This window comes from Sus scrofa, chromosome 6 (assembly GCF_054392235.1).
Source record: "Sus scrofa isolate SSC_HxYL_T2T_F1_AM1 chromosome 6, Sscrofa_HxYL_maternal_Yorkshire_Landrace_v2.0, whole genome shotgun sequence".
NCBI lineage: Eukaryota > Metazoa > Chordata > Mammalia > Artiodactyla > Suidae > Sus > Sus scrofa.
This window is the reverse complement of record NC_139388.1, coordinates 67,144,802-67,172,598: the sequence shown is the minus strand read 5'-3', so window position 1 is coordinate 67,172,598 and position 27,797 is coordinate 67,144,802. Positions and strand designations below refer to the sequence as shown.

The following is a 27,797-nucleotide window of genomic DNA, read 5'->3' as shown; positions in this document are numbered from 1 at the left end:
CACCCAGACTCACCTCACCGCCGGGCGGACGCTGCCGGGAGCCGAGCGCGCGCTGGCCGGCACCACAGTTCCCAGAATGCGCCGCGCGCCCCGCCGGGCACGTCACGCCGCTGGGAGACGCCTCCCAGAATGCACCTTGGCCCGCGAGTCCACCCAGACTACAGCTCCCAGAATGCACCGCTCCCCGGGCATGCCGGGAATTGTAGTCCTCGAGGGCGCGCGGCCCGTGGGGAACAGCAGCCGTGACTTCGGGGAGCAGTGGTGGCCGTGTGGCTGGTCCAGCCTGGAGGGTGTGTGGGAATGAGGGGGTGTGTGAGGAGGCGAGGGACGTGCATCACGAATGTAGTGTGTGTGGCCCACTGTAGACCATGTATCTATTGTGTGTTAACTGTCCATAATCTGGAAGTCAGGCTGGGTGTGTTACTCTGTGTCTGTGTGTGCCTGTGTGCAGGTGAGCCTTGAGATCCCCTGTGGGCCTGGCCTGTGCTCGTTGCCCGGAGCCGCTGGCCATGTCTCTTGCAGCTCCTCAGATGAGTCCCTGCAGCCAGAACCAGCAGGTTTTGTCTTCCTTTCACAGACACGTGCTGAGCTCCGAGGACCAGCCAGCGCCCTTTGGGCTTGGCTACTGCAGTGAAGAGGACCGCCATGGCCCGGCTTCACGGAGCTGATGTCCTCGTGTGGGGACGCAGAGGGTAACCAAGGAAACAGGTCAGCGCTCCAGGGTGCTGGGACCTCAGACCGAGTAGAGGGAAGGACTCGGGGAGAAGTGGTTCCGGAGGGTGAACATGCCTGGGCCCCAAAGTAGGTACAGGCAAGGGGGCCTGGTGGGAGGGGATTGAGGGAAGGAGATGGAAGAGGACACAGTCAGAACCGGGAGGCTTATGGGTCACGTGTGGACTTTGGCTTCTACCTTGAGAGAGATGGGAGCCATGGGAGGCCCTTGAGTGAGGAGGGCTGTGTTGTGACTTAGCTATTTGTAGGATTTCTCTGGCTGCCATAGGGAAGACCGTTGGGTGACAGAAGAGGCAGGGAGATCCAGGAGACAAATTCTGCTGGAGTCCAGGGAGTGGCGCAGGTTGAGGTGTGGCAAGTGGTCAGCAATGGACCTATTTTGAAGGTGGAGCTGACAGTGCTGATGGGTTCAAATGCAGCATTCAAAGAGAGCACAGGAGTTCCCATCATGTGCAGCGGAAATGAATCCACCTAGGAACCATGAGGTTGCGGGTTCGATCCCTGGCTTCGTTCAGTGGATTAAGGATCCAGTGTTGCTGTGAGCTGTGGTGTAGGTCACAGACGTGGCTTGATCTGGTGCTGTGGCTGTGGCGTAGGCCAGCAGCTGTAGCTCTGATTAGACCCCTAGCCTGGGAACCTCCATATGCCATGGGTACGGCCCTAGAAAAGACAAAAAAAAAAAAAAAAAAAAATCTGGTCTCTACTTCATTCTGTAACACAGAGATAATAATTTCTCCCCACTTCCCAGCTGATGATGACACCCTCTGTGTCTCCAAGTCCATGGTGGGAGGCAGAGTTGTGTCAGCTCAGGCACAGCCACACCCTTAGACCCAAACAGACGTGGAAAGACTTCTTGCCAAAGGCTCCTTCCCACCCCTGGCACAGGCCCCGTGGGTGAGTAAGTTCAGGAAAAGAGCCGCAGGCGTCCACGCCCACCCCCTCTCCTTGACAGGGGTGACCCAGGGAGGGCTGCACTTGGAGCAGGAAGCCCTGGACCTGCAGCTTAATGGCTTTACTCAGAGCCTGTTTCCTCCTGGTACAACAGGGACAGTCCCCCAGGAGGGTGGAAGGCAGTCTGCCGTGAAAAGACTTTGTGAAATGAAAGAAGACACAGAAACAGCTCACAGGGCCCTTGCTGCCTGAGGCCACACTGCTTTCACCCCTGCATCCCCACCAGGCTCCCAGGCTCAGGGCTCCTGTAGAAAGCAGCCTTCTGATTTGATGCCTAGGTGACGGGCCTCTAGAACTGCCCCTGAGCCTAGGCCCAGTCCTTGGGCTGCAGCCCATGCCAGCCCCTGCCTGTGAGTTTTTAGGGGCTCACTGTGCTGGGCTGGCCAAGTTCCTTAATGTAGGGACAAGGAGGTACTGTCACCACCCTCTGTTAAACAGGTGGGGGGAATGGGGGCACAGAGGGGTTAAATCAAAGATTGTAAAGAAAGGGATGGGGGAGTTCCCGTCGTGGTTCAGTGGCTCATGATCCCTGGCCTCGCTTGGTGGGTTAAGGATCCGGCATTGCCGTGAGCTGTGGGGTAGGCCGGCAGCTGTAGCTCTGATTTGACCCCTAGCCTGGGAGCCTCCATATGCCATGAGTGCAGCCCTAAGAAGAAGAAAAGACAAAAAAAAAAAAAAAAAGGATGGAAAGGGGGAAACGGAATCAGACTTGAGTTTCAAAAAGACAACCTGAGAGCTCCTGCTGTGGTGCAATGGGATCAGCAGCGTCTTGGGAGTGCTGGGACGTGGGTTCCATCCCCAGCCAGCACAGTGGGTTAAGAATCCAGTGTTGCTGCAGCTGCAGCTTAGTTTGAGGTGGTGGATTGAATCTGATCCCTGGCCTGGGAGTTCCCTATGCCCCAGGGCGGCCAAAAAAACAGAGTAAAGAAAGACAATTTTTACTTTTTTATTTTTTGCTTTTTAGGGCAGCACCTATGGTATATGGAAGCTCCCAGGCTAGGGGTCAAATGAGAACTACAGCTGCCAGCCACAGCCACAGCCACAGTAATGCCAGATCCAAGCTACATCTGGGACCTACACCACAGCTCACGCCAGCACCAGATCCTTAACCCACTGAGCAAGGCCAGGGATCAAACCTGTGTCCTCATGGATGCCAGTCATAGTCATTAATCACTGAGCCACGACGGGAACTCTGAAAGACAAACTTTAAAATAGAGATGAGTGCTCAGCTCAATGAGTTTTGACCAATGCACACACCTGTGTAACCCCTGTCCAGATTGAGCTCTAGCACTCTCCATGAGGATGGGATTTGGCTGCCATCAGCCCGATATGGAATGCAGGTGGTGTGACCAGGAAACTGGATTTGTGACTATTTATTGAATTCTCATTTCACCATGTGCACATGGCTCGTAGGCACCGTGGGAAAGCTCGGCTCCAGGGCGCTTCAGGACCACGGACAGGTCCCGTCCAGCGCGCAAGCCCGGACTCGGCTGCTGCTAGGATTTCTGACCAACACGTGAATTGTGCCCATTCTTGATCTTCACCCAAAGCGAGTGATATGCTGTGTAATGGTCTCAGGTCTCAGCTCCTTGCTCGTAGGCTTATGGATGGCGGCAGCTGCAGTCCATGGCAGGATCCCTCATGACGGGGACTGATGGGGACACAGTGGAAATGTCACGTGGGTGTGTGCCCAGAAGAAGACTGCACATCGTGGTCCCAGCTGTCCTGAACTCACCCCAGGGGTGGGAGCGGTGAGCTGGGCTTGGGGCCCTGGCCCACCCAGGCTCCTTCCTCGGCTGGAACAGGGAGCATACTGGGTAAGCGGTCAGATCTACGATCAAACCCACCTTCACCACTCTCTGCTGGGAGCCCTCAGGTTTCTGTCTGCGGGATGGGGTAACAGTACCTCTGGTGGAAGGCTGCTTGTTCATTCCTTTAACAAACACTCCACAGACCAGGCGTCGCATCGTGAAGCTTCCAGTCTGTGGTGAATGGGAACACGTGCAAAGCATTCAAACGTGGTGCGGGGCAAAACGCATCTCAAGGTGTGGGCGGCCAGGGAAAGGCTCTGAGTAGCTCAGCTTATGCGCTGTTGAGGGGCCGGCGAGGTGGAGGAGGTGCATGATGGGCAAGGAGGGAGCCACGGAGAGGCCTGCGACACGAGCTGAAGTTAGGTCACGCAGGAGTCAGGAGGCGTGGAAAGGAAGGTGAATTTGTTACAAATGGGGGGTCAGCAAACTTGGCCCCAGTGCCAGTTTTTGTACAGTCTGTGATCTAAGAATAGTTTTTACATTTTAAGTGATTGGGCGGAGGGGGGGATGAACAGAAGACAAATGGTACATGAAATTCAGATTTCAGGGTCCCTCAACAAAGTTCTAGATTGCCTCAGGAAAAAACCTAAAGGATGTATGTTTTCTCTCACAAGGAAAGAACCCACATGCCATCCTTGGTTTGCTCCTTGGACTGCGAAGCTGAAAACATTTTCTACCTGGGTTGCAGGGAGAGTCTCCTGACCCTGCTCTGATGACCTGCGCAGTGACCTGGGCGGTTTAAGGGGAGGGATGGCCTCATCGTTCAGGGTTCAAGACCCCTCAGTGTTATGTGGAGATGAGGGGAGGGGCAAAGCGAGGCAGAGACCCGTGAGGAGGTGGAGGCCAGGGCAGCAAAGTGAAGGCAGCAGGGGCAGGGCATGTTTTGAGGGAGATTTGGTTTCTAAAAACGTCCAGCCCTGTGACCACCGCCCTGCCCTCTGCATCACTGGGCCTCGGGCTCCATCACCTGCCACTGGGCTCTGCCTCCGGGCTGCTTGGCCTCAGTAGATGCGGGTTGTGGTCTCAGTCGCGGGCCCAGGTTGCAGATGGCACGTGAAGGGATGGATTCCTGTTCCCGGAGTCTACTCCCCACATAGCAGTGGGGCTCCAAGCTCCTGGCTTGCACCGTGCGCCCAGGGCTGGGATTCTGGTAAATGAGCACAGGCAGTGGGCAGTGGCTGAGGCCACAGCCACACACACAGGCCACCCCGGGACAGACCATCTCCTCAATCCCCTGAACTGAAAACCCATTCACAAAGCAACACTTGGGTAAACCAACTGTAGTATGTCCATAGAATGGACTGTTACTCGGCTACAAAACAAACTGACACACCGCACAGATGGATGGGAAACATGATGCTCGGCGGGAAAAGCCAGACACAAAACAGCACGTATCCTACGACCGCATTTATGGGGAGATGTCCAGAACAGAGATAGAGAGGAGGTTAATGGCTGCCAGGGTCCGGGAAAGAGGCGAGTAAGGAGTGACGGCAAGGGTTACAGGACACAAGCACACACCTGAGCTCACACCTGCACAGGCAGGTGGAGTCACACCCTGCCCTGGCAGGCACACGTGCAGGGTCCCCCTTGGATACACACCTGAGGGCTCACCTCCTAGCCCTGGTCCCTCTCCCACCCGCAAACCCGGGACGCGCAGCGCCCCGTTCTCTTTCCTCCCCCACAGTCGGGCCACTCCGGGTCTGCGCCCCCTCAGGCCCCACCGAGCGCACACACGCAGCTCCCGGCTGCTCGCACGCGCCGCCCTACTCCAGCCGCCGCCGAGCCTGAAGCACCTCCCCTTGCGCGCCGCCCTCACATGCTCTCCAAGGGCCCTTCCGCTTGTTAGGGTGCTTGTTAGGCAAGGATTTGTTGGGGAGGGAAATGGTCGCATAGTTCCAAGAAGATCTTGAGACCACAAGGTTGCAGGTGGCAGTTGCCAGCAGATAGTTTTTTTTTTTTTTTTCCTGTGTCCCTGGCATATATGGTAGTTCCTGGGCCAGGGATCAAATCTGAGCTGCAACTGCAACCTACACCCACAACGGTGGCAGTGCTGGGGTCGCTGCAGAGGCAACGCCAATCCTTAACCTGCTGTTCCACAGCAGGAACTCCAGGCAAATACTGTTTTGAGAATGGCTCGTGGTGTCCTTGAGTCTGATACAGTTCAGAAAATTCAAGTACTCAGCGACACAGAACATGCCTGAAACCACACCCCATTACATTTTGGACGCCTAAACTGTAGTTACTCCATTTTGATTTTTGTTGTTGTTTTGCTTTTGTCAGGGCTGTGCCTGTGGCATTTGGAAATTCCCAGGCTCGGGGTCCAACTGGAGCTGCAGCTGCCGGCCTAAACCGCAGCAGGAGCAACATTGGATCCCAGCTTTGTCTCTGACCTCCACCACAGCGCAAGGCAACACCAGATCCTTTTTTTTTTTTTTCTTTTTTTTTTTTCTAGGGCAGCACCCGAGGCATATGGAGGTTCCCAGGCTAGGGGTCGAATCGGAGCTGTAGCCACAGGCCTACACCAGAGCCACAGCAACGTGGGATCCGAGCTGCATCTGCAACCTACACCACAGCTCACGGCAACGGTGGATCGTCAACCCACTGAGCAAGGTCAGGGATCGAACCCGCAACCTCATGGTTCCTAGTCGGATTCGTTAACCACTGCGCCACGACGGGAACTCCAAGCAACACCAGATCCTTAACCCACTGAGTGGGGCCAGGGATCTAACCTGCATCCTCACGGATGCTAGTTGGGTTGGTTACCACTGAACCACAACGGAAACTCCCCATTTTGATTTTTAATGGTTAAAGCAGATGTATAGTGAATGTGTGACAGACAGGCCTTAAGACAAGCTGTTCCAGTTAGCACAAAGTTCAAGTTAAATCGTACATAAGCCAGAATGACTTCCCTGTATCTCAGTACCTAAAAATTTCTTCCATCTGTACAAATTCAGACTAATTTATTTACCTTCTTTGGGATTCCTCAACCAACTTCATGTGGCAAGGGAGGGGTGGGACAAAAGGGGTTGGGCTGCTTTTCTCCAAAGCAACAGTCAATTCTCTGACACTGCCCACCTGGAGACAGTAGGATCCGATTCCACAGGTTGAGGGTTCAGTCCTACAAACCTGCCCCAAACCCCACTTCAGATGCCAGTCACAAGTCCAGGTTGTCACCTGCACTCCTGACGGCACCTGGCTGCAAACCAGAGGCTCCCACCCAGTGGGTTAAGGAGCTGGTGTTGTCACTACTATGGCTTGGGTTTCTGCCATGGTGCAGGTTCCATCCCTAGCCAGGGAACTTCTGCACGGTGCACGTGTGGCTAAAGAAGAGACAAGAGAAAGAAGGAAGGAATCCGGGCCTTGGCGGTTGGCCACAATCTGAGTGTCGGTTTTCATAATTTAGGTTGGCTGATACGGGGAGTTTAATAACTTAAAAGTGTATGTGCTACAACTAGCTTGCAGGAACCTTCACGGAGTCCAGGATATCTTAATCTTACCTCAACTGGCCTTGTTAACTCAACACACACACACGGACATTTAAGTGGGGAGTGGGAGATGGTGAACCATGAAACGTCATCAAATTTAGCTTAATTTGAAAGAATTAAAGTTTTGCTTTATTTAAATTTATTTTTTAAACTGGTAATACTTTTACATATTTCAAAATTCCAAAAATATCAAAAGATAGAGTGAAAATTATTCCTCATCATTCCCCTTCCTTTTCTCATCCCCACAGACAACTGGCACGTCCAGTTACCTTGCAGACCCTTCAGATACATGCAGAGCGTCCTATGCTCTTTCACTTAGCGGTGTATCCTGGGTGCTTTCCCCCAGGGGTTCCCGAAACTGTCCCCACTGCGACGTCTGTGTAGTTCTTCGCGCCACCGAAAAGCACTTTGTGAGCTCCCTGTGGTGGACACTGAGGTTGTTCCCCAGGTTTTACCTTTGAAATCAGTACCACAGTAAAAGCCACCAACAGTCTGGACACAGAGAATTCATAACCAGCAACTGGCTTGCTGAGACAAAGGGCTGGCTGGTTTGTAATTTATTTTTATCTTTTGGTCTTTCTTTTTCTTTTTTTTTTTTTTAGGGCCACACCCGCGGCATATGGAGGTTCCCAGGCTCAGGGTCTAATCGGAGCTGCAGCTGCCGGCCTACACCATAGTCACAGCAACCCAGTATGTAATCCGAGTCTGTGACCTACACCACAGCTCACGGCAATGCCGGATCCTGAACCCACTGAGCGAGGCCAGGGATCGAACCTGTGTCCTCATGGATGCTCGTCAGATTCATTTCCAGTGAGCCACGACAGGAACTTCCCCCGGTTTGTAATTTAGACGGCAAGAAACAAAGTACTCTACAGAGGCTGCATCAATTCACAGTCCCCCAGAAGTGTGTATGGAACACTTCTCCTTTTGGAAAAAAGTCAAAGGCTGGTAAGATGCTGGAGACCACAATGCTGCAATTCTCCTGAAAGGTCGTTTAGTTTAATAAGCTACATGAAATCCATTTTTTGGAGCAAAATGTTCAAAATATAGTGAGACAAAAAATTATATATATAGTAAGAAGTGTATGTTACAAGAGAACTAGATGGGACTCTGCTTTTCTAGACACGAAATAACTACACATAAATATTTTTGGTGTGTGTCTAAAATTTAGTGTTCACTGTAGATATACACACCTGTATTTCAAGGAAAAAAATTACAAGAAGAAATAAAATCTTCCCTGGATGGTGGAAGTATGAGGAATTAAATTTCAAATAAATGTTTAGGTTTTGCTATAAAGGTTTATTTTTATAAACTGATAAAACCAGGGTCTTTTCCAGAGTTCTCCTATGGTACAGCAGGTTAGGGATCCAGCAGTGGCATGGGTTTGCTCCCTGGCTGGTGAACTTCCATATGCTGCAACTGCAGCCAAAAAATCAGCAACGGGAGTTCCCTTCGTGGCTCAGTGGTTAATGAACCCAACTAGTATCCATGAGGGTGCAGGTTCGATCCCTGGCCTCATTCAGTGGATTAAGGATCCGGCATTGCCATGAGCTGTGGTGTATATTGTAGAGGCCGCTTGGATCTAGTGTTCCTGTGGCTGTGGTGTAGGCTGGTGGCTACAGCTCCGATGCGACCCCTGGCCTGGGAACCTCCAGATGCCATGGGTATGACCCTAAAATAGCAAACAAACAAATAACGCCTCCCTGCCCCAAAAAACCCAAACAAAATATATTTTCTCTAGTTTATAGTAATTTCCCCTGAGGAGTTTATCTGACTTGGTTTCAAAGTGTCTGTGAAGAAATCAGTAATATTATGCCTAGGGAGTTCCCTTGGGGCTCAGTGGGTTAAGGATCCAGCATCATTGTTATTGCTGTGGCTCTGGTTCCATCCCTGGCCTGGGAACTTCCGTGGGTGAGGACAGAAAAAAAAATTTTTTTTTGCCTAGAAAATGCGACCTGAAATCCAAAACGAGAAATGGAAAACTTGTACAGGTCTGGACGGCACAAAATTAACTTTTTCACCAGGACAACCTGAGAGGCTTTAAGCCAACAGACGGCGCCATGGATGCCCCAGAAAAAGACAGAGCTCTCCCTCTCCCCAGGTCAATGAAAAGGCAGGGCCAAAGTCACCCGGTCACTGAAAATTCCACCTACAAGGAAAGTTGGGACATCTAATCTAAATGATATCCTCTGAGGCAAAAGGCCCAAAAGGGAATGCAGCCAATTCTTTTTTTTTTTTTTTTGTCTTTTTGCCATTTCTTGGGCTGCTCCCGCGGCATATGGGATGTTCCCAGGCTAGGGGTCCAATCGGAGCTGTAGCCACCGGCCTACGCCAGAGCCACAGCAACGCGGGATCCAAGCCCCGTCTGCGACCTACACCACAGCTCACGGCAACGCCGGATGGTTAACCCACTGAGCAAGGGCAGGGATCGAACCCGCAACCTCATGGTTCCCAGTCGGATTCGTTAACCACTGCGCCACAACGGGAACTCCCGGAATGCAGCCAATTCTTGAAACAATTTTGAAAATAGGACTGATTATAAACCTTGCAGGTCTCTGTGCAACACCCCTACTCTCCTGATCAAAAAGTCAAACTCAGCAGACCTTGTCCAAGACGTGAGGGCTATTAACAAGACAGTCCAAGATTTGCAGCATGAGGTACCTAACTATTCTGGGAGAACACAGCTGGTGCTCAGTTCTGGACTCAAAAGATGTTTCTCTGCACCCCTATTTTCTGTATCCCTATTGCAGAAGCAGCACAGCAGCGGTTTGCTTTCGAATGGCAGGACCCAGAAACACAGGTGGTCCAACAGTACTGTTGGACAGTCCTGCCTCAAGGACTGTCCCTTCCTTGTTTGGGGAAATGCTGGCCGGGGACCTCAGAAACTTCACACTGAATGAAGGACTCTTACTCCAGTATGTGGACGATTTGCTCATAGCAAGCCCTTCGTAGAACAAGTGTCTACAAAACACCTCCGGAATCCTGCACCATGTGGACACTTGTGGATATGAGGTCTACCAGCAAAGGCCACGTGTGAAGTCATGTAGCTGGGTTTTGTCCTTTCCAAGGTCAGTGGGGTCCTTTGCCTGAGAGACAAAACAGGCAACTGCAGTTCAGCAGAAACAAATCCGACTAGTTTCCATGAGGACGCAGGTCTGATGCCTGGCCTCACTCAGTGGGTTAAGGATCCGGCTTGCCGTGAGTAGAAGGCATGGCTCAGGTCTGGTGTTGCTGTGGCTGTGGTGTAGGCTGGCGGCTCACACAGCTCCGATTTGACCCCTAGCCTGGGAAGCTCCACGCGCCGCAGACATGGCCCTAAAAAGACAAAAAGCAGCAGTCCATAAGCCCTCACGAGTAGCCGTAATGCATTGCCCAGGCCACCAAAGGGTGAAACTCACGTAATAAAAGGCAACCGGACAGCTGACCAAGTGGCAAAGCAGCAAAAGAAGGGGATTATCAAGCTGTGACAGGGTCACTTCTCCCAGAGTGACTTGGTGAAATACCACCTGTGTATTCAGAAAAGGAGAGAGGGGCTCACACTTGCCCACACCTCAACTAGCTGGAAAGGCAGTGTGCAGGCACCTGCTTTGATCCCAGAGGCCCTCATGGACCGTGCACTGCAGCACATTCGCAATAGAGCCCATCACAGGCCAGACGATGCCTCACGATGGGTTCAGAAGTACACAGTGGGGCCGAACCCACAAAGGACATCCAGCGCGTCCCACAGAGTCGGTGACTTAAGCTAAAAGTAACCTGAAGACTGCAGCCCTGCACAGATGGGGGCCCAATGAAGAAACCTGCCCTGCTGAGGATGGCAAACAGGCTTTACTTGAGTGCCTGGAGCCGCAGGAAATTTCAGATACCTGCCAGGGGTGGTGGATACTCGATACTTTCTCAGGACGGGTGGAGGCACATCCCGCTCAGACAGAAAAGCCCCCAAAGTGGTTAAAGTCCTCCCTAAGGAAATTATGCCCTGGTGTGGACTATCGAACTCCCTTCAAAGTGGTAACAGGCCCGCCTCTGTCCTGAGTAAAACTCAACAGGTGTCTAAAGCCCCGCCAACTGGAAGCTCCATTCACCGTGGAGTCCCCCACCAACTGCAAAGACAGCGAAAACGAATCATGTGTTAAAGAGGCACCTTGTTAAAATGTGTCCGAAGACTAACTTCACTTGGGATGAGGCCTGGCTGGTTGCCCTGCTCCGGGTCCGGGTCCGAGTGGCTCCCAGAGGCAGGCTTAAAGGAAGCCCCTTTGAAACGCGGAACGGTGGGCCATTCCAGGTGTCTGCCGGCGGGGACTCTGCATGTCCCCAAGCATCTAACCACTGCTAATGATGTCAAAACTGGGCACTGTTCTGACCCCTGATCATGAGCTTGCTTCCAAGAGGTCTGCCTATCAGCTGAGGGGACCTCCCATCCTTTCCGACCTGGAGACCTTGAAAGTTCTCCAGGTCGGAAAGGGGCCTTGAAAGTTCACTGCAGAAGGTTCACGCAGCTGTAGGTAGGGAAGGAGACTGTATTACTCATTAAAACGTTAAAGGCTAACCGGCCCCAGGCCTATCCACTCCATTCCGCAATCCCTCCCTCGGAGCCCTGTTCAGCAGGAAGGAGCCAGAACGACCGCCACCCCCTTTCCCCACAAGACTGTGGGGGCGGAATTCTATCGGGTGGGGGGCATGCGGCCCTCAGCGGTCTTGCTCTGTCAACCGTGGGTGTCGCAGTGGTCCCCGTGGCTGCAGTCTCCCTGGGTCGCAATCCCCATGACCTGGCCCGTTTGCTGGCTCACGCCGGCAGTCACCGAGTTTGCAGTAACCCATCACGCACCCCTCCTTCCTGAATAAAAGCCTGAATCCTGCCTGGAGAAGAGGGTGCTTCGAGACACTCGTCTGCCACCTTCTGAGTTCCAGCAGCTCACCTCCTGATTAACCAGGCTGCTGGGTGGGAACAGAGCAAGCCTGGAAGTGGCATCAGACACCACCTTCAAACAAAGCCCAGCTTCTCGGAGCCACTGTCAGCTGGGCGCGGACTCCAGGGTCAGCCTCCACCACCAGCTGCGCCACGCTGGGATGTTCTGCGATTTAGCTCATGAACACAACGCACCCCTTCCCAGACCTGGGAGGCACCGTCTGTCTGGAAACACCCCTTGCCCAGCCATGTGACTGGGTCATCTGCGAAGAACCAAATGGAAGACGGTGTGGGCAAAGCGTGCAGGGCGAACTGCTGTGCCAGTAAGAGCTGACGAGGGAAGTCTGTGGAGGAGCCCAGGGGAGAGCTGGGTGAGGGAAACGAACCCGAGGCATCCCGGAGGCCCGCCGCTCTGCGCCCACGGGAACGCCGGTGGCTCTGACACTCACAGCGTCCGAAGAACAGACACGGACCCCAGGGGTCCCAACGAGGGTGCTGCCTCGCAGCCGGGGCGTCCCGGCGGTGGCAGTGCTGATGCTCCATCATTCGGACGCGACTCTCCGAACTGCGGCTGCTGGACCTTCCAGGGTGATGCGGCTTCTAGGAAGCTCCATGCGCTGCCAGGCCAACGGTCCTTCTGCCGGGACTGCGAGGATGGTCGTCTACACGCTGCGCTGCGCCACGATCGCTTCCCCGCGCTGACGGCAGGGATGGAGCTGCCTGAGGAGGTGTCTGCGGTGGCACCGCAGACACAGGCACGCGCGCTGCGGATGAGGGCAGCCGCCGGCGAGTCTCGGCAGGACGGGCGGCTCGCGTGGGGACAGTCCTCCCGGCCTTTTGCGCTCGCTTGGAAGCAGGCAGGCCTCGGCCCTGGGTGGCTGCACCCTCTGTGCTGGGACACTGAGGATCGCACCTCAAACCTCACGGCCTCACGCCAAGAACAGCCCAGGCCCAGGTCAGAGGCTCTGCCTTCCTCAGAAGGAAAACCGGCAGAAAGGAGACGATGGCCTAGGCGGCGCCTCCAGCGGCGAACGGAAGAAGGGCCTCGCCCAACTGCCCGGCGTCGCCCAGATGGGGCAGAGATGAACCAGCTCCCCGCAGGCTGGCTCTCCTCGGCAGCGCAGCTGAGAGCAGGGCTGTCTGAGGGTCTTGGGGCAGAGACCCTGCGCGAGACAGGGAGCTGTGCTGGAGACCGATGGACTCTGAGAGCCGAGCCGGAGCCCCAGCTCTCACGAGGCCCCTTGGCACAGGCGGGCGCCGCCGCCGAATCAGGAGTCATTCCACCAGGCCGGGGTCCGACGGGCAGGCTCAGGATGGGACCAAACATAGGCTATCCTGTTGTTTGTTTTCCCCAACATATGAAAGACTAAAAAAAGAAAAAAAGAAAGGAAAAAGAAAAGGGAGACCTACAGATTAAAAGAGACCTAGAAAAATATCAAATATCAACCAAATGACTGTGTGAATTTTGTTTAGATCATGATTAGAACAAAGAGAAAACAAAACAATTTATGAGGCAACCAGCAATATCTGAACATTAGCTATTTGATGATATAGAAGAATTACTGTTATTTGTTTAGATAGGATAACATAGTTTTAGTTGAGATTTAATAAAATTATCATTTTTCCTGCTTGATCAGACAGTCTTTTTTTTTTTTTCCTTTTTTGGCTGCTCTGCGGCATATGGAGTTCCCAGCCCAGGGACAGGATCTGAGCCACGGGTGGGACCCATGCCACAACCGTGGCGATGCTGGATCTCTTGACCCACTGGGCCGGGCCAGGGATTGAACCTGCACCCTGGCGCTGCAGAGATGCCACTGATCCTCTGGTACCACAATGGGAACTCCCATCACAGACATTTTTTTTTTGTCTTTTTTTTTTGCTATTTCTTGGGCTGCTCCCGCGGCATATGGAGGTTCCCAGGCTAGGGGTCCAGTAGGAGCTATAGCTGGCAGCCTACACCAGAGCCACAGCAACGCGGGATCCGAGCCATGTCTGCAACCTACACCCCAGCTCACAGCAACGCCGGATCGTTAACCCACTGAGCAAGGGCAGGGATTGAACCCGCAACCTCATGGTTCCTAGTCGGATTCATTAACCACTGCGCCACCGGGAACTCCCCATCACAGACATTCTTAAGTGAAGCCAGCATTTTTTCCTTTACTGTGTTGCCGGGGGAGGAAGAAAACAAGCAACAACCTTGGGCCACGTCCTTGAATCCCACTCAGGCCCTGGCAGTTTTTTTACCCACTGTGGCTTTTGCTCTATCAATGCAAAAAACATCAACAAATGATGGCTCAGTATGATTAATAAAATAGTTTTTGTCCCCACAGAACAACATGATTATATAAAAATTTAAAAAGCCTTTATTTTTTCAGAGATGTTCAGAAAAACAGATGAAACAACATGATTTCTGGGGCTGATGTGAAACACCCCCGTGGCAGGTAGGGGTAGGGGTGCGAGTGAAAACATATTATCCATGTTGTAGGTGCAATGTCCAAAATAAAATGCTAAAATTTACATTACTCCGAAAAATAAGTGGCTTCTCCTCCTTCCTTCAGACCAACTATGAATGCTGCAAATCGGTGAAAAGAAGTCACTAAAAACACGTTGTACCTGTGCCAATGGTATCATTTGTTAAAAATCAAACGTATAGGAGTTCCTGCTGCAGCGCAGTGGGTGAAGGATCTGGCGCTGCTGCAGCTGTGGCTTGGATTTGGTCGCTAACCCGGAATTTCTATATGCTGTGGGGGCAGCCAACAAACAAACAAATCCAATGTCTAGGTTGTGAGGAGAGTCCTGCTCACTCAATTTAGAGAGTTTGGGGAAGGTCGGCTTCTCCACCTCGAGGCTAGAGGATTCTCTGCTGAGGGGCTGTCTGGGGCTCTCTAGACCCTTGAGCAGCATCCTTAGCCTTTCCCATGGGGTGCCAGTGGCACAGCTCCCTTCTACCAGTTGTGACAGCCAAGCAAAATGTGTGCAGACATCACCAAATGTCTCATGGGGAACAAAACCACCCCGACTGAAAAGCTCCATCACAGGCAACACAATGGTTTTCAGCAGCAGCTGAGAAACAGGCAACGGTTTTCAGCAGGAGCTGTGACGCCTTCCCAATACGCTATGGAATTTCACAAAGGGGGGTTCTTTGTCACTTCATTTGGGCAAGAGTGCAGCTGCCACACATTTTCTAATAACTCTGACGTGCAGAACTGGCTCCCAGGCACCAGGTATGGATGTGTGGAACGAGCTGTTGGCAAAGTATGAACTGAAACCCTGGGCTGCCTTCACACACAAACACACGTTAATCCCCGCACATTTAGGATGCTACAGAAAACCTTTCAGAAAGGCAATGGCATTTTGTTTTTGTTCAAATGCTTTTCAAGAACTAGTTATCACTTTGGAAAATTACACCCACACAGCAATCCCTCCTGTAATATGTCGATGGCCAGCCCTACAGCCTGGGTACCAGATGGCAAAGCCACAGGCCAGGGTCCCAGGTCCCGGCCCAAAGAAATCACAGGGAGAGACACTGCATCCACTCAGCCCGCGTCACCCTACTGTAGATTACTCGTTTTAATCTTCCTCTACAGAAAGGGGGACATACCTGGATTTTCTGACCTGTGTGTAGGTTACATCACCTATGAATTCATTTTAGAGCAAAAGGAAAGAATGCAAAATATCTGTGGTTGGGGACACTGGGCTGGAGACGGGAGACCGCCCTGAGCTCGGGTGTTTGGAAGCATCGCTTCCTGAGGAAACGCCAGGGATTCTGAGCCCTGGTTCCCGCTCTGTAAACTCCCTACACGGACTTACCACATCTCTGCGCCCATGGTTCAAAAGTCACCCGCAGAACTTCCTCCCTAGGTGGACTCCCCGATGTCAAGCAGCACGGACGTGCCCACCGAAGGCTCTTCCACCCCAATCACATGCACAGGGCTTTTCTCCTGCGCGATTTTGCTGATGTCGAACAGGGCGAGGGCCCTGCTCACCGGCTGTCCTGCCTTCGGCCCGGCCCTGGGGCCCGGGAGCTGCTGCCGGCTGAGGGGCGGGCTCGGGCCGGCCTGCAGGCGCGGCCGGCCCTGGCCCCGGCCCCGCGGCTCCTCTCTGGTGTGCGTGATCTGGTGCCGGATGAGGTGCGAGCTCTGAGCGAAGCACTTGCTGCACTGGCCGCACTTGAAGGGCCTGTCGCTGCGCGGGGCCCTCTTCCCGGGTGCCGCGGGCTCGGGCCACGTGGGCTGCGCCAGTGCCGGCGCCTCGAACACCAGCCTGGGAAGGCCCTCGAGGGGCCCCTCACCCACGTGCTTGCGCTGGTGCTGGGCCAGCGAGGAGCTGTGCCGGAAGCCCTTCCCGCAACGGTTGCACTCATAGGGCCGCTCGGCCGTGTGTGTCCGCAGGTGCAGGAAGAGGCAGGTGGTGCGCGAGAAGGCCTTGCCGCACACGCTGCAGGCGTACGGCCGCTCGCCCGTGTGCGTGCGCCGGTGGCGGCCCAGTGACGAGTTCTGGTTGAAGGCGCGGCCGCAGTCCTGGCACTCGTAGGGCTTCTCGCCGGTGTGGATGCGCAGGTGCACCGTGAGGTGCGTGCTGTGGCAGAAGGACTTGCCGCACTCGGGGCACTTGTAGGGCTTGTCGCCCGTGTGGATGCGCTCGTGCTGCACAAGGGACGAGTTCTGGCTGAAGGCCTTGCCGCACTCCTTGCACGTGTACGGCCGCTCGCCCGTGTGGATCCGCTTGTGCACCGTGAGGTGCGCGTTGTGGTTGAAGGCCTTCCCGCAGTCGGCGCACTTGTAGGGCTTGTCTGGAGCCCGGGCCCCCACTGGCGTGGCCCGCCCAGCCCCGGGAGGCCCGGCCGAGGTCTGCTCCCCAGCGCTGGCGGGGTGTGGCTCGGCGTCGGGAGCCCGCAGGCCGCGAGCGCACAGATGCTCGGTCCTGGAAACCTCCGGCAGCGGACTGGGGCTCGAGCCCAGGCCGCTGCTCTCCGCACGCCTGAGGCTCTCGCAACTGCCGCCCCGAACCGGTGTTTCCTTGAGGCCGAAGTCCGACCGCCTCCAACCACCCTGGTCCTTCTCGGGCACGGCTGCCCGGCCCTCACAGGCCCCGTCTTCCCCCGGGGCGGCGGCGGCGGCGGGACAGGCCGCCTCCCGCAGGAAGCCTTCCCGCCGCTTCTCCGCAGGGAGGCCCAGGCCCCCGGCCGGCGCTCCACCTTCGGGCCCAGGCTCCCAGCCTGAAAGAAAGCCAAGAGCTGCGAGGGGCTGGAGGAAAAAGCTGGGAGCGGGGGACCCACCCGCGGCCTGTGTCCTAATGACTCGCCCCGGCTCCCACTTCTGCCCTCACGTCAGCTCCAGGGCCCCTTCTGCAAACACAACCTCACTCCGCGGATTCCACCAAGATTTCTTAAGCACCTGCCATGGGCCAGGAAGGCCTAGATCAGGAGCGGACCAGCTACTGCCAAACTACCAACGGTTTTCAGGGCCGTGAGGAAAAAAACAGGAGAGAGACCAGCAGAATTCTAGAGCTGTCCCCGGCTGTTTCGTCATCCAGGTTCTGCTGTGATGGGATTTTGTAGGTGACATGAAGTTCTCTCATCAGCCGACCTTAAGCCTCAAAAGAGAGAGCTGATGTGGCTTCCGGGGTGGGCCCAAAGCAAGCCCCAGCCTCTGAAAGCAGAAGAGGCAGAAGGGAGAGGATGGCTGGGCAGCGGACATGAGAGGGGAACGTGGGTGCCTTGGCAGGTCACAGCTCTTGGCTGATGGTCTGCAAGGAAACGGAAACCTCTGTGCCACCACCTGGAACCGGACTCTGCCACAACCTGACTGAGCCTGGATGCGAATTCTTCCCCGAGTCTCCCAGTACGCCTGCCACCCCGGGGTCTAGCCTGCAGACACCCCGCCTCTGGCCGTGTGAGGTCTGGAGCCGATAAACCGTCAGGTCTGATCCAACTGGGAGTAATAAACGTATGCTGTTTTAAGCTGTTGTCTTTGTGCTAACGTGTTCGAGCAGTGATAGGACACACAGAGACGGCACATTGGCCCCCAACGCCTCAAATAGCTACTGGCCAGCCTTATAGGCTGGGGATGAGGCTCCCTAAGGTGAGAGGGATGAGTACCACCTTTTGTTAACTGCAGTACATCCCCCTCGACCATATGCCCTCATGCTAAGGAGGTGACTCTTGGGAGGCCCTGGGTAGCTTCGGGACAGGAAGCTTCAGCCTCTCCCTTGTGACCGCTGCTTGCTCATGTGTCTCCTTTATGTCAGCACTAATCAAAAGCAGTAAATGCAAGGAGTGGTTCCCTGAGCAGTCACGGCAAGTTAGTGAACCTGGGGAGGGGCTGTGGGAGCGCCCAACCTACAGCCGGTCAGCCAAAAGCATGGGAGGCCCTGGCGTGTGACTGGCGTCGGAAGGGGGGCAGCCTATGGGGCTGAGGCCTCAAGCCGTGGGGTCTCCAGGGAGATGCTGTCGGAAGGGGCCGAGTCGCTGGGACCCTCGGCTAGAGTCTGGAGGTGAGGACTGGCTGCTGAGAGAAAAACCACCATCTGGGTTGCCAGCAGTACGGGTGGGTAGACACACACCACAGTACTGCCGGCAGGTGGCCTCCGGGAGCTGAAATGCTGGGAACTAACTAGGTAGTGTGATGAGTGCACAATCTGCGAACATACTCAAAACCAAAACCTTCTCACTGTAGTGACAACGCCGGATCCTTAACCTGCTGTGCTGCGGGGGGACTTCCGGCAGAGTACATTTTAAATGGATGAATTTTATGGCAACGGCATGCTTGGGACCGGAGACAGAAAAGGGCTGGCCCGAGGGGAGTTAGCTCAGGGCCTGGGGGAACAAAAGCCAGCCCTTGGGGCTAGAAGCTGCCCGACAGGCTCTAAGCCTCAGAGCAAATGAGGTGATTCCTGCAGATGGTGCCAGATGCTTGCAGGTGGGAGGCTGAGCTGCACATACTGATGTTCTCTGTCCCGTGGCCACAGCCCCCTTCCTTCAGAATGTGGTCAGGGTACCCGCACACCAGCTCCAGGGAGAGGCCAGCCAGCGACAACACTACAGACCCTGTTCCCAGCCTCCTAGCGGCTGAGACCTCGATGCGTGACATGCGGAGTTCTGATGAAAGGGGACATGAGATTGGCGCCTTTCTTCTCACATCCCTTCCCCGAGCACAGAGGCTGTGGCCACCCCCCCCCCCGCACCCCCCCTGGAAAGGCCTGAGAGTCAGAACCACCCGCCCAGGCAGCCTCAGTTCCGCAGCAGTGCTGCTCCGTGAGAAAAACGCTGCTCTTTCCTGAGCTGCTCTAGCCCAGTGTTCGGTGTTTATGGCTGAATACGATCCTGTGCCTGAGAGAACAGAGCGTGTGGGGAACAGGTTTACACAACGTGGATGTGCGAGAAAGACACAGGGAAGATGAAGGGCAAGCTCACACATGGGCAACGACCCTGTGGAAGGGCAGTGAGAAGGTGCTGGAAGCAGTGGGATCCGGACCGCTGGAGGGGAGTCGGGGAGCATGCCAGGCAGGGACGGAGGTCAGGGACCAGATGCCTTGCAGAAAGAACTACCCGGTCAGCCTGAGGCCGCCAGCTAAGAGGGCCAGCTTTCAGGGCTGGCCTTGGGCTGGGTTTGGGACCTCGGATTTTGGGAGGGCTGCCACCAACCTAACTGGTCAGAGAGAGAGGTTCACTGCTGGTGCCAACAATATGGTTTCTGACCACACCTGCTTTTCATACGAGTTTGGTCTGTGCCAGGAGCCGGGGGGGCGGGTGTGCCTGTGTGACCAGCCCCCTATAAAAACCCTGGGCCCAGAGCCCAGAGAGCGCTTCCCTGGTAGCCAACACTTCTCACATACTGTCACAACTCACTGCCGTGGGCACGGAGCATGTCCAGGCCACTCCCCTGGGGAGGGCTCTGAGGCTGGCCCCTGGCTCCCTCTGGACTTGGCCCCCGCATCCTTTCTCAGGGACTCCGACACAAGCCCTTCCACGCAGCACGCCTACTCCTGAAGGGGGTCCCCTCTGGTGGGTTCTCACCTGGACAGCAGCCCTGGGCAATTCCTCTCTCAGCCACCCACAGCTCAGCCCCTTGCTCCAGCTGGGAGATGACGTCGGGTTTGGGAAGCTCAGGCCCTGGAAACAGAGAAAGATGAAAGAGGCAGTGGGGGGTGGGTCTGCTCTGCACAAAAAGCAGCAGCCCAGGCTCCGACCCTAGACTCCTGATCGTCAGGGCACAGGACACAGCACAACAGAAGTTTCGCTTTGGGACAGAAAAGGGCAGACACCCTCCTACCAGCTCATCCCAGAGGGAATGGGAACGCAAGGTCTCTGAGCCCCAGCCCAGGTCCAGCCCTCTTACCAGGGGCCTACCACCCACAACCCACAAAGGGTAAGTCACTGCAGGCCTCAGAGCACCAGCTTGGGAAGCGGGCCTCACCCACGGACAGCAGGTGCCCAAAGGTCTCCAGCATCACGTCTCGGTACAGGATCCTCTGGGCAGGGCCCAGCCGCCCCCACTCCTCCTGGGTGAAGTCCACGGCCACGTCCCGGAAAGTCACCGGCTCCTGAAACATCACACACACTCAATTGGCTGGACTGTTCCCATCCGTGCTCTCTGGAAGCGGAGGAGGAGCGGGGACGGTGAAGACAAGCAGGCCAGCGTCCTGAGAGAGCACGTGCCGAGCAAGGCAAGTCAGGTCTCACTGGGCACCTACTGGGCTGCTATGTGTGAGGGTGGGTTGTATGGTGAGGTCCTAAGAAAGCATCCAGGCAACATCAAAGCCACCCTCGGGACCTACAGCTGACCTCTGGCAGGGAAGGTGCTGACAGAGACCAGTCTCTACTGCTGACTTGCACATGTGTGGGCTAAAGAAATGGTTACTTCATCTTGGGACAGTCTGTCAGGCAGCAACAGCTGACGCACTAAGAAACCCTTGGCTTCACAGCAGGCTTCTTACCCTCCCTGAAAAGGAGGGTGTGCAACTGGAGTCGGAAACTCACTGGCCTTCAGGGACTGAGCAGACGCATAAGTGATTGAAGTGGCCCATTTAAGAGCTGACATGGGCATTTAACCTGCGAGGTGATGATGCAGGAAGTGATGGGTAATATGTGCCCGGTCTGAGGGGGCAGCTGGCACTCAGACCAACTGACTGTGGGGGAAAGACAGGCCCCACATGCTCAGAATTTCCAATCTGTAGCAAGAAGCTGAAAATGAGACCACATTTTAAGGTGAAAACTTCAAATTTTTTAAAGTTGATGCAATGCATTTAAAAAGTTTCCCGCAAATGAAATACTCCTGTGGGTTGGCCATGGCCATGATCGAAAGCTGGGTCAGAGCCTTGGCTCTGTCATCACCTCAAGAGGCACAGCGCTGGTAGCCACTTCTGCCTCCTTGTTTCCTTGTCTGCAAAGGATCACTCCTTGGGGACTATAAGAGGGATTAAGCGGCTATAAAATACTTCCTATAGGACAACTGGAGAGCCACATGCAAAAGAATAAAGTTGTTCTACCTCACACCATATGTAAAAACTCAAAATGGATCAACGATATAAATGTAAAAACTATTACAACTCTTAGAAGAAAACGCATGGATAAATCTTTGAAATCTTGTATTTGGCAAAGGATTTTGAGACCTAATAGCAATAGGACAAGTGATGAAATAAAAAATAAACTGAACTTCACTAAAATTAAAGACTTTTTTTTTTTTTTTTGTCTTTTTCTAGGACCGCACACGCAGCATATGGAGATTCCCAGGCTAGGGGTCCAATCAGAGCTGTAGCCGCCAGCCTTATGCCACAGCCACAGCAACGCGGGATCCGAGCCGCGTCTGCAACCTACACCACAGCTCACAGCAACGCCAGATCCTTAACCCACTGAGAGAGGCCAGGGATCGAACCTGCAACCTCATGGTTCCTAGTCGGATTGGTTAACCACTGAGCCACGACGGGAACTCCCAAATTAAAGACTTTTGTGTTCCTAAAGACATTATCAAAAAAGTGAAAGGACACCCACGTGATGGGAAATAACTGCAAATCACACCTGATAAGTGACTTGTAAGTATCTAGATATGAAGACCTGGTAAAACTCAATGATAAAGATAATCAAATTTAAATGGGCAAAGGGTCTAACTTTAAGAAGATATAAAAGAAAATATACAAATAGCTAATAAGCACGGAAAAGATGCTCAACATTCACCACCAGGGGAATGCAAGTCAAAATTACATACCAAATACTTCCATTTTAAAATGGTATTTTTGGAGTTTCTGTGTGGCACAGTGGAAACGAATCTGACTAGTATCCATGAAGATGTGGGTTCAATCCCTGGCCTTGCTCAGTGGGTCAGGGAACCGGCATTGCCGTGAGCTGTGGTGTGGGTCGAAGATGAGGTTTGGATTCCGTGTTGCTGTGGCTGTGGCGCAGGCCGGCAGCTGTAGCTCCTATTCAACCCCTAGCCTGGGAACTTCCATATGCCAGGGTGTGGCCATAAAAAGCAAAATAAAATAAATAAAATAAAATAAAATGGTATTTTCTTTTAAGGAAAACACGATTTTAAAATATTCAAGAGGAGTTCCCGTCGTGGCGCAGTGGTTAACCAATCCAACTAGGAACCATGAGGTTGCGGGTTCGGTCCCTGCCCTTGCTCAGTGGGTAACGATCCGGCGTTGCCATGAGCTGTGGTGTAGGTTGCAGACGTGGCTCGGATCCCGCATTGCTGTGGCTCTGGTGTAGGCTGGCAGCTACAGCTCCGATTCGACCCCTAGCCTGGGAACCTCCATATGCCGTGGGAGCGGCCCAAGAAATAGCAAAAAGACAAAAAAATAAAATATTCAAGAAATTATAGTACAGGTAGCATGTGGCTCTGACAAAAACTGTGCAGCAGATCTGTAGAACCCTTTGGTTGGAATTGGAGATCTCTGCTCCTGTCCCCATATAGTCACCTCCCACTCAGAGGGTCCCCAACCTTGATAACATGCCCCCTGTGCTCCCTGCCCCCACCCACCATCACCTACTCTGTTGCCAGTGACAGCCCAGCCGCCAGGTCCACTGGGTTCTGGCCTGTCTTAGGCCACAAGAACTCTCGGTGGCATCACATGAGGCCTTCTTGTCTCCTCCTGGAATGCCAGCAGGACACCACTCCTTGCCTCTTGTGACCCTCCCTGATGCCCTACCTTAGACCCTTGTAGCCCTCCTCTCACTCTGCACTGCTGGGGCCTGGAAGGATGGGCACTGTCAGGCCCCTTTCCTCCAGATACTCTCCCACAGCTGACCAGACCACCCTGGCATCAGCTGGCACCTGGTCACCCTACTCTCAGTGTCTCTCTTACCCTCACCTCCAGATACCTGAATGTTTTCTCTCAAGCTCATGCCATTCCTGCTTAAACACCAGAAGGGGCCCTTCTCACCTTTAGATATGGGAGGACCCCTTTAAGTGTGGCTATAGTTGGCCGAAAAAGGGCCCCCAAAGATGCCTGAGTTCGAGTACTTGGAATCTGGAATGTTACCATACACAGGCAAAGGGACTCTGTGGATGTGATTAAGGAATTTAAAGATAAAGGAATTATTCTGGATTATCCAGATGGCCCCTAAATGCAATCACAAGTGTCCTTCTAAAGGGAAGGCACTGGGAGATTTAATTACAGAAGGCAGAAGACAATGTGGCCACTAAAGCAAAAGCCTATGCTGCTGGCTTTGAAAATAGACAAAGGGCTGGAGTTCCCATTGTGGCGCAGCAGAAATGAATCCAACTAGGAACCATGAGATTGTGGGTTGGATCCCTGGCCTCGCTCAGTGGGTTAAGGATCCGGCATTGCCGTGAGCTGTGGCGTAGGTCACAGATGTGAGCTGTGGTGTAGGTTGCAGATGTGGCTCAGATCCTGCGTTGCTGTGGCTGTGGTGTAGGCAGGTAGCTCAGATTGGATCCCTACCCTGGGAACCTCCTTATGCTTTGGGTGCGGCCCTGAAAAAAAAAAAAAAAAAAAAAAAAAAAAGACAAAGGGCCATGAACCAAGAAACGTAAGGTCTACAGTCTGATAGCTGGAAAAGGCGGAAACAGATTCTCCCCTGCAGCCTTGACAGGAAGAGTGGCTCTGCAGCTCTCTGCCTCCTGTGATAAGCGGGCCTCCAAGACGACCCCCAGGGATCCCAGCCCTTCTGCAGTCCCCTCCTAAACTGAGCAGGTTTGATTTGTGTAACCGATAGGATACTGCAGAGTGTGGAATCCTGACCCCAGGTCACTTGTGGCTTCCATCTAGCTCTATCCTGGATCACTCATTTGTGGGAAGCTAGGTGCCATGTTGAGGACATCCAGGCAGCTCCACGGAGAAGCCCATAGGAGAGGAACAGAGGCTACCTGCCAACTATCACATAAATGAGCCATCTTGGAGGTGGAAGCTCCAGCCCCAGTCAAGTCTCAGATGAGCAGTCCAGGCTGACATCTTGACTGTAAGGAGTTGGGGTCAGAACCACCAGCTAAGTCATTTCAAAAGTCCTATTATCAAAAACTGCAATCATATTTATCTATTTATTTATTTGTATTTTAAGGCCACACATAAATAAGGCATATGGAAGTTCCCAGACTAGGGGTCAAATTGGATGGAGCTGCAGCTGCTGGCCTACACTACAGCCACAGCAATGCAGGATCTAAGCCTTGTCTGGGAACTACACCACAGCTCACAGCAACGCTGGATCCTTAACCCACTGAGCAAGGCTAGGGACTGAACCCGTATCCTCATGGATACTAGTTGGGTTCGTTACTGTTGAGCCACAACAGCAGGGAACTCTTACTACTGTTTTAGGCTACTACACAGCAACAGATAACAGACACCCTATTAAGGTTCTCACCACTGACAAAGATTTTCTCCTTGACCAAACTTTAGTTTAGCTCATCTGAATCATCTTCTAAACTAAGCCCTGAGCTTTGGGCTTTTGCATCCATTTTTTTTTTCCTCTGGCTATGCCTACAGCACAAGAGAGTTTCCAGCCCAGGGACAGAGCGGCTGCCACAGCAGCCACCCAAGCCACTCAGTGACAACACCAGATCCCCAACCTGTTGCACCACAAAACAATATCCTGTGTCTTTTTTTTTTTTGCTTTTTTTAGGGCCGCCCCTGCAGCATATGAAGGTTCCCAGGCCAGGGGTCTAATCAGAGCTACCAATGCCGGCCTACACCACAGCCACAGCAACGCAGGATCGGAGCCTCATCTGCAACTTACAACACAGGTCACGGCAACACCTGACCCTTAATCATTGAAAGAAGCCAGGGATTGAATCCACATCCTCATGGATCCTGGTCTGGTTCGTTAATCACTGAGCCATGAAGGGAACTCCCCTGTGTCCATTTTTGCATCCCTACCAAAAATCCTGTCCCATAGGTTATAGCCAGAATCCTACCCTTCATATCCAATCCCTCTTGATATCTTTCTTTCTTTTCTCTCTTTTTTTTTTTTTTTGTCTTTTTGCCTTTTCTAGGGCCGCTCCCTCGGCACATGGAGGTTCCCAGGCTAGGGGTCTAATCGGAGCTGCAGCCACCGGCCTACACCAGAGCCACAGCTGAACTCTGGATCTGAGCCATGTCTTGGACCTACACCACAGCTCATGGCAATGCCGGATCCGTAACCCATTGAGCAAGGCCAGGGATCGAACCCGTAACCTCATGGCTCCTTGTCAAATTCGTTAACCACTGCACTACGACAGGAACTCCCTTCTTGACATCTTCTCAAAGTCCTCATCCCTCAAAATACTCCAGGTAACATCCCATCACTTGGCCTGCTTAAGCAAGAATCCTGTTTCAGTTCAGTTCAGCAAGAATTACCCCCCAACCTCCTGTAAATCCCCACTTTTTCTTGTATTTGGAATTAAGCGCAGTTCTATACTGAAGTCTCTTTTCCCCTATTGCGACAGTTCCCGAACACATTCTGTTCTTACTGCTTTAACTGCTGTCCAGCTCTGGTGTTCTGTGACATGGCTCACTCCCTGCCCCCGACTCCCAGCCACAGCAAAGTAAACTAAGGCCCGGTTGCCTGTCTCATCAATCTGCAACAACACATCTCTCAACACGTGCACATCCGCATACCAAATCTGAAATAAATGCAAATCCCCATGGACAACAATAAAAAAAAAGTCCAGGCGCTTCAGGAATTACGACTTTCTTTAGGCTCCTGCCACGTGGAGAAAGCACTATGCGGAGAACACAGGCAGCGGACACTTTGTCCAGAAACGCTGGAGCTTCGAATCAGGCGCCTTCCCAGATGGCCTTCCGAACAGGCTGCCGAGAACTGCAGTCCCCGCCAGCCCTGCAGGAGCCCTGTATCGCTCCTGCCCCACAAACGCGGTGTGTGATCCCCTGTCCTCACCCCCGGAGACTGCGTCCCGGCCACAGGCTGGGGGCTTCGGGCAGCGGGGCTCTGTTTGGGGGTCGGTGGACTCCGCCCGCGGGAGCATCTCTACGCCAGTTTCTATTACCCTTCCGCAGAGCGGTCGGCCTTCGGGACCGGGGGAAGGGTGTCGAGGGGGCGAGCCTGGTCCTCAGGAACCACCCAAAGTCGCATCCTGGAACCGGAAGGCCAGAGGCCCGGGAAGCATGCGCACTCGAGGACTGGAAGGCCCGGGTTCGAAGCCCGACGCCCTTCTTAACCAGCTAGGTTGGTCCGAGCGCCCCAACCGGGGCTTCCGTCTCCCAGTATATCCAGGGGTTGGGGCTCTAACGCCCGACCCCGCTCCGTGCGCTGCGAGGGCTAAAGGGTCATTATCTGTGGTAGACGCCCTGCCCGGGCCCGCTGCCGTCGTTGTTATTGTTACTATTATTGTTACGGCCTACCTGAAGCCGTTCCTCCGGGGGACCCGTAGCCATCGCCAACGCCGCTGCTTCCTCCTCGGGGTCCATCCTGGGCAGACAGGTGAGGACAGGAACCCTTGGCGACTCCGAACCCAAGAGCCACCCCCCAACAAGGATTTGGGGAATCGCTGCCCGGGGACAATGGCGGCTGCGCGGGCGACGCTGCAAATACAGCTCCCAGAAGGCCGAGCGGCGCCAATGGAAACCTTCGTTCCTGGAGCCTTGACCAATGGGAGCTTCCTGGCGCATGCCCTTCGGCCAAGGGGGCTGTCCCGACTGCGGGCCAATGGGAGCATCCGCTCGCCGGCTTCCCGCCAATGGGAGCCTCAGGCGGGCGTGCAGCGGGACTGGTGGGTGGAGGTCCTCCGGAGTCGTTACGGTGTTGAGGTCTCAGATCTCCCAGCCCACCCTTCCTGGCAGCCTTGCTCTCGGGTGCCCCCGCGCCCATCTATCAAACACCGGATTGCACCCTGGAATGCGACCGCCCAGGTTGAAATTCCGGCCTGCCTTTCCCAGTTGGAAATGCACAGGAGACCTGGGGCTTTTTTTTTTTTTTTTTTTTTTTTGTCTTTTTGCCATTTCTTGGGCCGTTCCCGCGGCAAATGGAGATTCCCAGGCTAGGGGTCGAATCGGAGCTATAGCCGCCGGCCTACGCCAGAGCCACAGCAACGTGGGATCCGAGCCGCGTCTGTGACCTACACCACAGCTCACGGTAATACCGCATCCTTAACCCACTGAGCAAGGCCAGGGATAGAACCCGCAACCTCATGGTTCCTAGTCGGATTGCATTAGCCACTGAGCCACGACGGGAACTCCTGGGGCTTTTCTTGTTTCTCTCTGGCTCGTATACTGCCATTATGCTTAAAACATTTTTATGTTTCAAAATATAAGAACATTTTGTTAATAAAACCGGTTTTAAAGGGCTACCAACTGGGAGGGACACATTTTCTGAGCGCTGATCAACTTGTTTCTCTATTTGGGCTGTTCCCTTTGCAATGGGTCATTTCTGTGGGTCTGTTGGAGTCTATTAAAAAGTTGATTTGAGGAGTCCCCTTAGTGGTGCAACAGCAAGGAATCCGACTAGGAACCATGAGGTTGCCG

General features: G+C 53.9%; 2 protein-coding genes and 1 long non-coding RNA gene across 4 annotated transcripts in view; 1 reads left to right on the top strand and 2 right to left on the bottom strand.

Moving 5' to 3' along the window:
• Nucleotides 1-27,797, bottom strand: part of LOC110261339 (zinc finger protein 444) — a 996,914-nt gene that overhangs the window by 221,782 nt on the left and 747,335 nt on the right. The window lies entirely within an intron of this gene.
• LOC146402521 (uncharacterized) lies at nucleotides 203-13,515 on the top strand. 2 transcript variants are annotated; one of them, XR_014806893.1, is made up of 4 exons: nucleotides 203-290; nucleotides 578-708; nucleotides 3,097-3,500; nucleotides 9,730-13,515. It is a non-coding gene; the product is annotated as an uncharacterized LOC146402521 (long non-coding RNA). The 2 variants fall into 2 exon arrangements; XR_014806894.1 differs by having other exon boundaries at nucleotides 2,960-3,500.
• Nucleotides 8,258-26,874, bottom strand: ZNF8 (zinc finger protein 8). Its single transcript, XM_005664944.4, has 5 exons — nucleotides 26,679-26,874; nucleotides 20,300-20,426; nucleotides 19,900-19,995; nucleotides 15,693-17,100; nucleotides 8,258-13,248 (listed from the first exon to the last, which is right to left on the bottom strand). The coding sequence occupies exons 1-4, from the start codon at nucleotides 26,742-26,744 to the stop codon at nucleotides 15,740-15,742; spliced, it is 1,650 nt and encodes a 549-aa protein (XP_005665001.1). The 5' UTR covers nucleotides 26,745-26,874; the 3' UTR covers nucleotides 8,258-13,248; nucleotides 15,693-15,739.